The sequence below is a fragment of the Hyperolius riggenbachi genome, chromosome 7, assembly GCF_040937935.1.
Source record: "Hyperolius riggenbachi isolate aHypRig1 chromosome 7, aHypRig1.pri, whole genome shotgun sequence".
Classification (NCBI taxonomy): domain Eukaryota; kingdom Metazoa; phylum Chordata; class Amphibia; order Anura; family Hyperoliidae; genus Hyperolius; species Hyperolius riggenbachi.
The window spans coordinates 139968495-139983169 of NC_090652.1; the positions used below are offsets into that span (position 1 = coordinate 139968495).

At 40.6% G+C, this 14675-nt stretch overlaps 1 protein-coding gene across 5 annotated transcripts in view; it reads right to left on the reverse strand.

Moving 5' to 3' along the window:
- LOC137524618 (uncharacterized) overlaps positions 1-14675 on the reverse strand; it is a 571079-nt gene that overhangs the window by 226647 nt on the left and 329757 nt on the right. For all 5 annotated transcript variants that reach the window (XR_011022737.1, XR_011022738.1, XM_068244694.1 and 2 more), the window contains exons 43-45: positions 11524-11895; positions 5632-5985; positions 3366-3716 (exon numbers count right to left, since the gene is read on the reverse strand). Coding sequence is in view for 3 of the 5 variants with exons in the window: in XM_068244694.1 (XP_068100795.1) it covers positions 3366-3716; positions 5632-5985; positions 11524-11895 (1077 nt within the window). In the remaining 2 variants the exon portion in view is untranslated. The remainder of the gene's footprint in view (positions 1-3365; positions 3717-5631; positions 5986-11523; positions 11896-14675) is intronic.

The window sequence follows — 14675 nt, forward strand, 5'->3', positions numbered from 1 at the left end:
TTCTTTATGTCTTTGTATTACTACTGATGCTGTGGTTTAGAATAAATGGATCTGACTTAAGGGGCCCATACACTGGTCGATTTCAGCCATCAATCAATTGATTCTATAGAATCTGGAATCGATCGATCAGAAATCAATTCTATCAATTCTATCGATCAATGGATTTGTGGCCGATTTAGATCGATTTGATCTATCTGACAGGATGAAAAATCTAGGTTGATCTGCTGATGGTAGCAGATCGATGGCCCATAGCGTTGCATTGGATCTAATGGTCCAATAATGCATTTAGATCAATTTCATTCTGAAATCTATTGGAAATCTGTTCCTAGTGTGTGGCGCACATCAGATAGATTCCTGTCAGATTTGACTTGACAGGCATCTGACAGAAATCTATCTGATGGTCGAATCTGCTGCAAATCCATAAGTGTATGGCCACCTTTAGGCTCTTTTCTCACTTAAGGTGGCCATACACTGGCCCGATTTGCGCCCGTTTCGACAGCAGATTCGATCACTGGGATCGAATCTGCTGCCAATCGTTCATGCTACACGCCGAATTTCGATCCATTCCGTCCGATCCCGTCGATCGCGCTGTGCGGAAAATAACCGTCGATCGCCCGCGGGTAAAGAGCACATCGCTAGCGGCGTTCGAGTGCCCGACGACCGACGCAATAGAGCCGCATACATTACCTGCTCCGCCGGCGCGACTCCCGGGTCTCCACTCTTCTCCGTATCGGCTCTGGTCTGGTCTCCTCCGGCATGCTTCCCTTCTTCCTGTCCCGGCAGGAAGTTTAAACAGTAGAGGGCGCTCTACTGTTTAAACTTCCCCCAGACAGGAAGAAGGGAAGCATGCCGGAGGAGACCAGAGCAGACCAGAGCGGAGACGGAGAAGAAGAAGAAGAGCGGTGACCGGGGGCAGTCGCACCAGCGGAGCAGGTAATGTATGCGGGCTCAGGGAACAGATTGTGATCGGTTTCAGGCTGAAATCGGTTCACAATCTGTTTGCAGTAAAGGTAGCCATACGATCCCTCTCTGATCAGATTCGATCAGATAGGGATCTGTCTGTTGGTCGAATCTGATGGCAAATCGACCAGTGTATGGCTACCTTTAAGCTGAGGACGGGCATTTTTTGTCCGTTCTCCATTCATTGCAAAACTGACTGAACTTTTTTATATATTAGAGCCCATTCACACATGTCACTCTGCAATGGATCTATAAGATCCGTTGTGGCAATTCTGTGCAGACCACGATAATCTCGGGCAGGTGGATGCATTCACCATATACAATAGCTTATTGTGGTAATGCATCTGCCCCGGGCTCCAGCCAGACCACAGCAGACACAACACCAGCCGGCCCCATGAGCTCCGCCGCAAGTGGGAACTGAGCCTTACTAACATTTTCCAAGGCTGCATGATAATTGAAGAGTTAGGTGTGAAAAGTTGTCATTCCTCACCTAGATGTCATCAGGCCAAAGAAAAGACTGGCAATAAGTTAGTGAAACAGTGATAGTGACATTGTAGTAGCGCTGCACATACCCACTGCAAAACATTTTTGTAGTAAATACTAGACAGTTTGGATTTTTTTTAGATAACTGCACTACAGATGTGTCCTTACAAGTATAGTTAAACAATTACTACTTCAGTAAACTTTCAGCAATCCTCACCACTGTGTGATATGAGCCAGGGGAGGATTGCAAACCTTTTAAATTAATTGCAAACACTTTATAAAAAGCTCAGCTCATGCTTGCTGGTCTGCAACATGAAGAATCTTAGTCAATCAGGGACAAAGTCTGCTTAGCAAAATTCTAAAAATCCCAAACTCAACTCACACAAAGCCAGCATATGCTCACCGCACCTCCTAAAAGCAAATATGTGGAACACAGAAGTTTATGTATTGCTGCTGACTTTCGTGTTGGTTCGCAAAAAGTTTTCAGTGCGCAATATATATACTGGCACAACGTAAGTACTGCAATGTTTCCTGGTGTTATTGCCATAGTTGTTACCCGACCCAGTTTCTGTTTCCGTTATTTAACCACTTCGCGTCCCTGGTGTTTTCCCCCTAAAAATCCTGAGCAGTTTTCTATATAGTTTTACACATAGATATGCCCTTTTGACCCTGCCATGGACAGCCTGGTGTGCAGATTTATTCCCCCCCTCCCCCCTCCACATAGATAACCAGGAGTGCCCCTTTGCTCCCCCCCCCATAGCTAGCCAGGTATGCCTCTATGCCCCATAGATAGCCAGGTGTGTCTCTATGCCCCCCTCCCCCCATTAATGGTAGATGTGCCCCTAGCTATATGGACTTACTCAAACAACCCCCCCCCCCCCCATGCAGCGATTGGGCAGAAGCCCTCTTCCCCCATGCAGCGATCAGGCAGCAGGCAAATTAGCAGCATGTAAACAACATACCTCACCTCGTTCCAGCGCGATCAGCCTCCCTTCCGTGCATCACCGCTGCCTGTGTCTTAATGCCGAACGGATCGAGTCCCGGCTTGATGACGTCATCAAGCCGGGACTCGATCCGTTCGGCATTAAGAGACAGGCAGTGGTGATGCACGGAAGGGAGGCTGATCGCGCTGGAACGAGGTGAGGTATGTTGTTTACATGCTGCTAATTTGCCTGCTGCCCGATCGCTGCATGGGGGAAGAGGGCTTACTACAGGGGATCGGGCGGGGGGTGGTAGGATCAGACCCCAGAAAGGGGATCCTTATTTAGTGCAGGATGGATTATAGAGGTTGATGAGCCCAGGTGTGTGCTAGCACGCACCCTGTGCTCATAAAATTGCAGTAACTTATTTTCACGTCATGTGGCTTTCAGGAGCCACTTCAGATGACGTGATTATACTGTATGCAGGATGGGAACTGGTTAATATGACCCATTAGACGCCACCCAAGGCCACAGCTATCAGTTCAGTTAAAGACTAGAGTAAAAATAACAATGAAAAAAGTGCTTATTTTTTACAATATAAATCATTTATTTATTGTTTTATTAATAAAAAATATAAATTCTTTAGTCAGTGTTTGCCCATTCCCCCCCCCCTTTAGTTTCTGAAATTTACCACAGGTAGTAACATTGTTAGTTCTTTAGTCCTGGCAAGTGATCTCTGTGCAAAGTTTGTGTTTTTAAAGCCATTAGAAAAGATTTCTGGTCTCCCAGAATGCTTTGGGGCATTCCACACAATAAACAGCCTAGGCTAAACCTCAGTGGGAGGACGTGGCTACACACCAATAATACAGCAACATATAGACATAGGAAGTGCTGAAACTAGGATATGTAATGTAAAGGTGTGCATCCTGAATAATTCTACTAAATGTCATCACAGTGCCTCTTTAACTAAATGACAACTATATTTCACTGATCAGGTATTACCTGGAAAGATTTGCACTTGTTCTCCACAACCATTTTCCACTGGAGCTTGTTGTCAGCATTAATATCTCCTTTCACTTCTATGGCACAAGCTCCTGATTTTAGCAGAATGTCAATGTAGTAATTTGCCTGTTTGCCAATACTGATAGTCAGTTTGCTTTCCTCATTGATTTCTTTCAATGTGGGCAGATTATGCCTGAATACAAATTCCACTTTTATCTTTGGCTGGCACTCAGTCTTCATCTGAAGCTCGGCTGTGTTGCCATCTAATGTCAGGGCACAGCGCAACGCAGCCTCACAGCCATTCATCACAGTAGAGCCATTAATCTGAGCCTGGGATGGGATATTGAGGTCCTGTCAAAGAAATTGTAAAAAAAACAACATATTTATCTTCTGCGGTCACTATCACTCATAAAAACAAATGACCCTGCTAAATAAATGGAAACAGACTCTTCAAAAATAAAATGTAATTTATATTATTCACTGGCTTTGACTTATTTTATTAATCCCTCTTTGGAACTGTCTTATCAAGCAGATGACATCATGCAAGTGGGTGGGGCCCACCTGACAAAAGAAAAGAATAATTAACAATAACACAGCAGAGTGACATATAGACCTAGCCAAGATCCAGCTAAGCATAATAAAAGCTTTTACATTATTATTATTATTATGACGAAAATCAGGCAAGGCAGATACACACAGTTCCAACTCAACTTATTAAAAAATAAATAAAAAATATTTTTGCAACTTGAAAAATACTTTGTGCCATAGACAATTATCATGGATATAAGGCATCCTGAGTATCACAATTATTGCATTGAATTGTATATTTTTTTTCCATGTATTGGTTAAACGTTGTTAAATGCTTGTAATACACAAGTTAAACCATTAACTTAGAGTGAACCTTTTAAAACCTGTAATAATTATAACTGATCCTGTTACTAGTCAAGATATTGAAATATTTCCTGCTACAATGATAAATCCGCACATTTTTTTTACCATAAAACTCACATATTATTAAAAAGAAAATACATGCCTCAAAATAATGTATGGCCCTTTAAGCAGGTTTAAACACACTTTCATTGTCCAACTGCAAGAAGTTTTGAATCAGGATGATACCATTTATTGTCTTATTTACAACTAAATAAAAAGTAAGCTTTTGGCTAATAAGTCTTCTTCAGACATTGTTCCTGGATATTAACAAGGTGGGGGAATCAATCTTTTGCAAAGATAAATAAATGTAATTAGATGCCTTAATTACAACTTCAGGAGGGTCTCACAGGGATGCTAGCTAATTTATGACAATCCAACAGCAAATCTTTTTGCCAAAAAAATCCCAAAGTGAATGTAAATCTTGACCATGTAGTCTCTAATTAATTTTCTGCATTTTTATTATGTAAAATATTTATAAAAAATCCTTTAAAATACAAAATTATTATGACTTAGAAGAGAATCTTAAACCATACACATAGCTTCTGTATCTCCTTAAACCATAAACATAGCTTTTGCGGGTCACCAGTCCAGAGTAAACTGGCCTGCAAAGCCTTAGTTCACATAAGATCCTCCAACTCTTGCTAAAGGATTTAAGTACTGTGTTAGCTTGTATGCCAAATGTGTTTCATGCAGTGACTCACAGGCCTGGAGAGATGCGGGAGGCTGGTAAACTCAATTCTGTCCCAGTGCACCAATAAAGTGATTCATTATTGACAAGCTTGTTAAAGCTTTCTTAGGAATTGCTTGCTACATTTGCCAGTCATAACTTAGGAATGTTTGGGAATCTAAGTAACACAATGAAGATGAGAGAGAGGTTTTGCTCCCTCAAATGCCATCCTGTATAACTCTTTTTAATTAAAAATAAGGCAATGTAAGGATAGCAAGTACCGATTTTTTCTCTATGGAAATCCAGAATGCATACAGAATGTTTCAGACTGGTTGATGCACATCAGTACATGGCATGGATTAATGTGGCTCTATGTGGTAGGACTAAAAACACCCAGAGTTACAGATTGCCCAGGAAGCTCATGGCAAATTGAAACATCTAGGAGTGTGTAAAAGGCAAAAAAGACCAAAAAAACTCTTACTAAATACTCTTACTAGAATACGGAAGTCCCTCGAATAATTTGTTAATCTGCTCTAGAGCCTTGTTTAATTTCAACTGCTCCACATGCCAGTCACAGTCCCAAACCAAGCCTCATGACAAGTAACACTCCAAAATTAGCTACCCAAAATAAATGTATTATTGAATAATATAAATAAATAATATACATACCTTAAATAATTTACAGTCACTTTCTGTCTGTAATATCCATTCTGTTTTATTACTGGTTTTGATGTCAGCCTTTGCATTAATTCTACAGGTACCGGAATGAAATGAAACCAGGCCACCAATGGAGGTTCCTGACAATGCAGAGATGACGATGTGGTTTTCAGGTGGCAGGCCACGCATCGTCAGATAGGGCACAGAGTGGTTCAGCTCCCCTTGTATTGTGTAAGGATCACACGTAGTCTTCAGCAATGCCTTCAGATCTTTCCCTTCATAGTCTATTCTCATCGAAAGGCCAATATCACAATTACTTCTATGCAAAGATCCATTTACAGCCAGTCTCTTTGGAAAACATAGTTTCTTTAATGGGGAAAAAAAACAACAGGAAAATGTCTTAGGTTTGATCCACACTTTAGGGAGAAAAGTAGTTCCCCATAGGAGCCTATGGTGGAAACATATCTACTGTGGGCCTGGAAATGTAACCCAACTGACCACCAGAATGGCTCTTGCACTGTCTGCTCCGGCTGGCCATTTGCAATCTGGCCCCAGTGTGACTCGAGCCTTCTGGTTATATAATCAAATACTTAAAGCAAACCTGAAGTGAAAATAAACTTATGAGATAGCTAATTGCATTTGTAGGACTTATTGTAAAATAAACTTTCCTGGAGACTTTGATATCTATTTTTATTTTAAGGGTTGAAAACCTAGATCTGAAGTTTAAGCCAGCTTTAAAGTGATCCTGTAGCAAAAAAAGTGTCTCTGGGGGATACTTACCTTGGGAGGGGGAAGTCTCTGGATTCGTCCTCCTCAGCAGAGGCGATAGAGCGGTGGAACCCCCGAAAGTATGCTTGTTGGCGCTGTGCACAGGTGAACAAGTAGCTTTCCGCTTAGGCTCCAGTAAAATACCCGAGCCCAGTTGAGTCTGCTTTACTGTGCAGGCATGAGCTGACGCTAGTGCACTAGTTCGTCTGTGCAGACAGGCCACTGCTATTATTATTGTTTGTTTGGGGTGCCAGGGCTGGATCAGACTGGCTAAGGAGACGGGGGAAGCCTCATTAAAGGGGAACTTCAGCCTAAGCAAACATACTGTCATTAAGTTACATTAGTTATGTTAATTAGAATAGATAGGTAATATAATCTTTTACCCACCCTGTTTTAAAATAACAGGCAAATGTTTGTGATTCATGGGGGCTGCCATCTTTGTCATGGGGGCAGCCATCTTTTTGTTTGAAAGGAGGTGACTGGGAGCAGGGGACGCAGTTCCAACTGTCCTTTGTCGTGAAAACCCCTCCCAGCTGCATGCGCTAGGCTTCAAATGTCAAATTCAAGATGTAAAAAAAAAAAAAAAAAAAAAATTGCACCAAAACAGCACAAAGAGAACAACAACATCAGAAATCCCATCATGCTTTGCACAGCATCAGGGGAAAATGCCCGGGCAGTTTTCTTCTGTGCAGCTAAAAATGAGGCTTGTATAAGAGAAACAAAGTTCTGATGCTGTGAAACTGTTAAAGAAACACCAGGCCTTTTCAGTGCTGCTGAGTCGATTTTTAGTCTGGAGGTTCACTTTAAGTTTTAGAGGCTTCCCCCACCTGAGGTAAGTGTCTTTTTTTTTATTACAGAATTTCTTTAATATCCCAATGACACAACTGCTGTTTATTCAGTTCCCACTCAGCCACAAAGAGGTTAAGTAATCAGGAGAGCTCTTCGAAAGAGTACAGGTGGTTTATTGCCCATTCCAATGACAAAAAAACATAGGAAGGTTGTAGATAGGACTTGTACTATATGTACTGTACTTGTGTTAATGTCATCATTCCGCACGTCACTTCAGGTATGCTTAGAGTAAGTAAGGGTGTAGTATACATTTATTATGTTAATACTTTTATAATAAAAATTACACAACAATATAATGTTTGATTTGTTTTTATACTTGGCTGGATAGTGTACTGGTTAAGGGCTCTGCCTCTGACACAGGAGACCTGGGTTCAAATCTCGGCTTTGCCTGTTCAGTAAGCCAGCACCTATTCAGTAAGGAGTTGTTTGAGCGAGACTCCTACTGCTACTGCCTACTGAGTGTGCTCTAGTGGCTGCCTCGCAAGCACTTTGGGTCCGACAGGAGAAAAGCGCTATACGAATACTGCAATCATTATTATTATTACTTGTTACAATAAAAGTCTACTGTTTTAACCAAAAGCAAAATACAGCTTTAATTAAGAAAAAAAATAGTTCAGCACAATATTGTGAGAATATTTTAGTAACATTGCAGATTGTTTCCTATTCTGTCATGGATTTACTGATGCATACTATTGCAATGAATCCCGACAGGGGTCATTATTATCTTTCGTCCTGGGTTTTTTCTACCCAGGAAATAATTTTTCATCTTACCTACAAAATACATTTTCTGCACCTAGCAATTAAAAGGAAATCACAAATTTATGCGGAGTATTTTCTTGCTTGCAACTGGTTTGAAATGTATTGTATTAACACAATGCTAAAATCTGTCCTGTTAGGCTCCTTACAGATGAACGGCTGAACTGTGGAATTGCCGAGCAGTTCAGTCTCCCATCTGCCGCCCACTAGTGCAATTCGCGTGCAATTTAAATGCAGCCGAATTGCAGCGGTTGTAACACCCCATGAATCAAGCGTTGACACGCGGTGGTGTTACAGGGTGGCGGAGAACTGTGACATGTCGAGTGTGAGCGCTGCTGTGGCTGCTCTCAGATCTCACTCCGTGGGGTTGATGCTTGTACAGCACCAGTACCGGGCACTAGCAAGCGTCAGGCCAAAGCAGGAGAACAGCTGACAGGCGGTCGGTGACTTCACCACTTGTCAGCTGCCCATGTGAAAGGAAAAGAAAAAAGTTGATTGAACAGGGGCCAAGAATGGCTAAATGGGTGGTTCATCCTGTACTAACCTGATCATAGTTACAGAGTTAGTTTGGCTGAAAACAAGATATTTCTCTATCTAATTCAACCAGTATTATGCTGTAACAGATAACATTAGGTATGAGGCCATCTCTTTAAATATATAATCTTTGTGATGAAAACAGATGAAAATTCTGGAAAGTCATGTATACCATTTTTTGCCGGGTTCATAATACAGTGTAAAGGTAAAGTTTTATTAACAGCGATGAACGGCTTGTGTGGTCATGTCAACATGGTATTCAGTATCATTCATTTAAAGCAAACCTGAAGCCAAAATAAACGTATGAGATAATGAATTGTATGTGTAGTACAGCTAAGAAATGGAACGTTAGTAGCAATGAAAAGAGTCTCATATTGTTTTCCAGTATAGGAAGAGTTTAAAAAAAACAACTTCAACAAAAAAAAAACTTGTTATCTATGCAAAAGAGCTTCTCTGGGCTATTCAACCCCCTGGGTTGAATACAGTCCTGTTTTCTGAAGCACTTAAACAGCCAAGAATCATTGAGAGACAGCTTGAGATAAGGTTTTACTGCAGGAAAGTTCAAAGGGTCATTATTATTGCTTTTGTTTTAAAGCTTAAAAGACAGAATGTGGTTTTAAAACTGCAACTGTGACAGTATGATACAATGTTATAAAATATATATATATAACTGAAAATAAAAATGTGAAACTCTTTTCTTTGCTACTAATGTTCTATTCCTTATCCGTACTACACGTACAATTCATTATATCATACTATCATTTTTCGCTTTAGGTTTGCTTTAAAGAGAGTCTGAAGCAAAAATATTTTCCTGTTTTTATTGCCCACTTATGTTAAGCAATAAGAGCATAGCTGATTCAGGCGCAACAGCGCAGCAGAATTAGGTTTTTTTTATCCCCCAGAAATCCGCGGGGCAAAATTCTCCCCTTGCTTCCTGGACGAGGCAGAGCTTTGCACTGTAGCTCTGCCTCCAGTCAATCTCCGCCTCTCCCCGCCCCTCTCAGTGAAAGAAGACTGAGAGGGGCAGGAAGAGGTGGCGATCGGCGGAGATTGATTGGACTGGAGGCAGAGCTACAGCGCAAAGCTCTGCCTACCTCGGGCAGGAAAATACACAACCTGGAAAGTCATGGAATTTTGCCCCCAGGTTTTTGGGTGGATAAGACCTTGTTTTGTCATGCTGTTGCAGCGAATCAGCTATGGTCTTATTGCTTAACATAAGTGGGCAATAAAAATAGAACATTATTTTGGCTTCAGACTCTCTTTAAAGCAGTACAGGACTTTAGATTCCCAATCTATATTGCTGAAATTAATAGGAACAGAAAACATTATGAAGGATAAACAGTAAAGGGATCTCATCCCCCTAAGTGAGTTTCAATAATGGTGTGAGTTGTTGAGGGGTACCGCAAGCATTAAATTACCTTCAGGGGACTGCTTCCTAACCACCATGTGTATACAGTCCTCCATCTTGATTCTTCCAGCCGCAGATGCCTCAACTATAAGTGGTCCATGGTGATTTCATGCAGCAACAGCCTCCACAATGCAGGCTGGGAGATGTAGTCCATCAATGTGATTACTATGTCTGTTCAAATAGAGCTTCAACATCAAAGTGCATAGTATTCCTTCACTACCACCCATTTTGATGTTGAAGCGCTATCTGGATTCTGGAACATACATAATAATCACATTCATGAACTGCTCTTCTGATACTAGAAGCTCATCTATCTGAACTGTGTTTCAGTATTTGATGTGTGGACTATTTTATTATTATACCCAACAGACTGCATCAATCAGATATTTCTGTGTAATATCCCCCTTGGGGAAAAGAAATTCCATTCCACACATAAGGAATATTGCATTTAGGTGTCTTTTTGGTACTATTGCTGTATTGTCTGTATATAAGAGCATCAATGGGATTACAACTCTCGGCCAGTAGCTGCATCTGGGAGAATCAAAACAAAGACAAAGGCATGCATACAGATGGAGGTCATGGAAGCATCTCCCAAAGATAATAAAATGCCCCATCGACAGCCCAAACTATTTACATACCTCTTGTATGGGGAGGTTCATTAGATGTGTCTTTTTATTTTTGGTTTGGAAATCCCTTTAAGCACTTGAGATCACAATTGGATTATTAATAGTGATTTAAGGAATTTGCTACTGGAAATCTAGAGAAATATACAATAAATCACCCAAAAATATTATAAGAAAGACAGTGCCCAAACTATAGTCAATAGCCAATTATTAATAGATATTGATATTTGTTCCACGTACTGTGTATACGGTCAAGCTAGGGTAACTTGATATATAATAAACAAATTGTCAATTTACATGAAAATCTTTAAAAAAAATTGCTTTGAAAGAAGCAGAGGAGGGTTAGAATTTCTGCTAGGTTTAATTGATGAATTTTTCCACATTGGGGATACATTCCCTCTCATCCTTCCCTGGAGTCACAACATGAAGTCTGATGAAATCTCACTAGTGGAAAGAGAAACCCCATTTTTGAAAATTTCACCAAAACCATTGTCTCTTTTGGGGATATCTCCTGTCCCTAGCATAGGAACCAAGAGGAAATCTTCACAGTGGACACGTGTTAAAAGCCAGACAGAAGTTTCAACCTCTCCCTGCTCTTTTCAAAAGGGAAAATAGTCAACTTGATTTGAATTACACTGTGTACTGCACATTAATTTAAAGGGAATCTAAACTGAGAAGTATAAGGATTTTTCCTTTTAAAATAATACCAGTTGCCTGATTCTCCTGCTGATCCTGTGTCTCTAATAATTTTAGCCACAACCCCTCAACAAGCATGCAGATCAGGTGCTCTGACTGAAGTCAGACTGGATTAGCTGCATGCTTGTTTCAGGTGTGTGATTCAGCCACTAATTGCAGCGAAAGAGATCAGCAGGACTGACAAGCAACTGGTATTGTTTAAAAGGAAACATCCATTTCCCTCTCAGTTAAGGTTCCCTTTAAGACTTACAATTACAGTGTAGGTCTTACCTCCAGTAGATTACAAGAGGTTATCACCGAGCTGGTCCAGTTTATCGTGGAAGGGCTATTGACATCACTATCTGTTCTTGCTTCACAGTTGGCTTTAAATATACATTTCCCGGCTGTTATATCAAGTAAAGCAGCATTTTTACCCTGCCTGAGGGCTGCAATCTTTATCTTGTTTTCCTTGGCTATCCCCAGGCTTTGGAGCCGAGGTATTGCATGTTTCAACCCTATCTCAATAGTATTGTGTAAGCCCCATTCAGTGTTGATGTTAAGCCGGATATATGCATCCCCGGAGGTTGCCAGCCCAAATATATTTGTCTTATAGCCTGTAGTTAGAAGGGATCCATTAAATGCAGATTTCTCAAAAGCTGACATCTGAATAAAATGTGACAATAGAAAAAAAAATCAGTTAGGAAACAAACTTTCAGGTATACCTTTTAAACAGTACATGCAGTATATGCTGTCAGCATTTAGCTAAGCTTAAATGACTTAAGGAGCTCATACATTACTCAATCTTGTGGAACTATCAACCTTTCAATTCTATAATTTTAGCAAATCAGAAGAGAATTGGTGTGAAACACGGCCAATCAATTGATACATTTCGGGGCTGAAATGATCGAATAGACATGCAGGAAAATCTCGGTCGCAAGTATTTGATCAGGTGCGCAGCGGCAACGGCGGTCAATATCACAACAACCAATGTACATGATGGACCCCCAAGTGTAAAAGTGACCCCTTGTGCCCATGTGCAAAAGCCTCACCTGTCTGCCAGGGTGACTACTAGCCTCCTCTGGTGTGTGTGGTCACAGCTAGTGCCTGAACCACAAGGCACCAGGCACATGTGCATATTAGTTGCACCAACAGACAAGTGAGACTTGGGCATGGGCACCTGGAGGGACACTTTGACACTTGGGGGCAGCCAGGCAGGTGGCGCTAGGCCAATTGCTGATAGATTTTGGCTCAAAAGCACTCTCAAGAATGGCGATATGGCCCTTGGCCTAAAAAGTTTAGACACCCCTGAGCTAAGCAAACTGCATTGAGGAAAACTGGTTTCAAGCAAATCCCTGCAATTTTTTTTATTAAACTAACATTGTATCTTCCATTTAAACGGCATTAGTGGTTTTTATCACTGTCTGTGTTACTGATTGTGAATTATAAGAATTCTGCAGTGCTAGGGTTAATATTGGTATGATATTTATGCAATAGTACATTAGGAAATGATATAGAAGGACATATTCAAAGTATGTATGATGCTGTGAATTAAAGAATTAACATCTTCATTACCTCAAGTTAAATCCACAGTAATAAGTTGTGTTCCTATTTAACACTATTATAAGCCATACAATATCACTACCAGCTAATCCTATGCATAACATGTATAGCAATGGAAGATAAGTGATCAGGCGGGAAGATGACGCTCCGGGCTGCTCCTCGTGCAAGCAAGTAAACTATAATCACAAAGGAAAAGGCTCTCTCAGAGACGAATAGTCAGAAAGGGAAGCATTCTCTGTACAGGTCTCACCTTTTGAGAATGCTGTCAAGGCAGTGGTGTAAGCAGTGTCCCACTTTGGCAGCCCAGGTACCAAGACTGTATAGAGGAAATTAACATGGTCTGTCTGCACTGACTAGCAAAGCAGAGTGGGCTAAAGTTAAATAATTTATTGAGGCTTCACAGCGCGTTTCTATCCTCTCTTTTCATCAGGTGATGCTGAATATACAAATAAACATTAAATATAAAAACGTTTCAAGCAATAAGCAAGTGACTGATTAGTATCAATCAGCTCAATGGCGTTTGCAATGTGGTTATGTAAATAGCTGGTTTGTAAATATCTGTGATGTGACATCGGGAGGTCTGTGCATGGCACAGGGAGTTTTAATGCCCCCCAACTCACAGACCAGACCCAGCCACATCATACAACCTTGGTCCCTGGGCTGCCAAAGTAAGGTATTGCTTACACTGCTGCCTTGACAACATTTCTAAAAGGTGAGACCTGTCCAGGGAACATTTCCATTTCTGACTATTAATCTCTGAGAGCACTTCTTTTCCTTTGTGATTATGTATTTGTATGATATGACATCATACATGTGAAACTTTGAAACCTTTCACCTATGACCATTTGTACATTGTGATTGGCTGCAAAATGAGCATTAGGCTTGGAAATAAAGTAGAAAGATTATGATTGGGAAGAGTTTGTGCCTGGGTTATCCAAAGTAAAGCTATGTTGATTGGGCAAAATGGGATTATGCATAAATTATGGGTGGGAGTTAGGTGCTTGTTCAAAGTTCAAAAACTTTAAGAAGATCTTATTAAGAAGATCGAGATGAAGTGTACTTTCAGACCAAAGGGACAACCATGGGGGCCTCTTTTGCCCCAGCCTATAAAATATCACCATGGGCATCTTGGTGAACTTAGGTACTAACAACCATTTTGAAACACATTTAATCAAGTACCTACGCTATACTGATGATCGTATATTTATCTGGGAAGAAGACAATGAGTCTATCAACAAACTTCAGGCTTATCTCAATTCAAAGACTGAGGCCTAACATTCACATACAATCAGGATCTGGTAACAATCAATTTTTTTTAAATCTGACTATATGTATTGAAGACGGCCACATAAAAACTAGAAACAGATTGAAACCAGTGGATTTGAATGCTTATAACCACTACAACAGTAGTTTTGACTGTCGTCAAAAAATAAGGAAAGAGAATATGCCCTTTGGACAATTCAGTCTAAAAGTGCACAATAAAATTGCTTTATCCAAATATAAAGTCTAGACTACTCATTGAGGTCATTCTTTCTTACTGAATTGTGATAACTATTACACAGTACACTGGGTGCCTCTCATCCAATCTGCTTACCAGCTGTTGACCCTCCTCAGGAGGGATGGGCCTCCAACCCTAATTCATCTTTTAAGAGAGAGCGACCACTGAGATTGTCTCCCCCTACAAACTGAGTATACTCATAGGAATATACTCATAGGAATAAGCCACTTTGTCAAATAAAAAACTATGTGAGAAAAGCGTAAAAAGGCCAGACTATGACCATATACACATGACTATGCCACTGAAAGATAAGAAATATATTTATAAATTGTAAGGAGAGCAGTAGACAGTAGTGACTAGCACTCGAATGCACACTGGATGAATT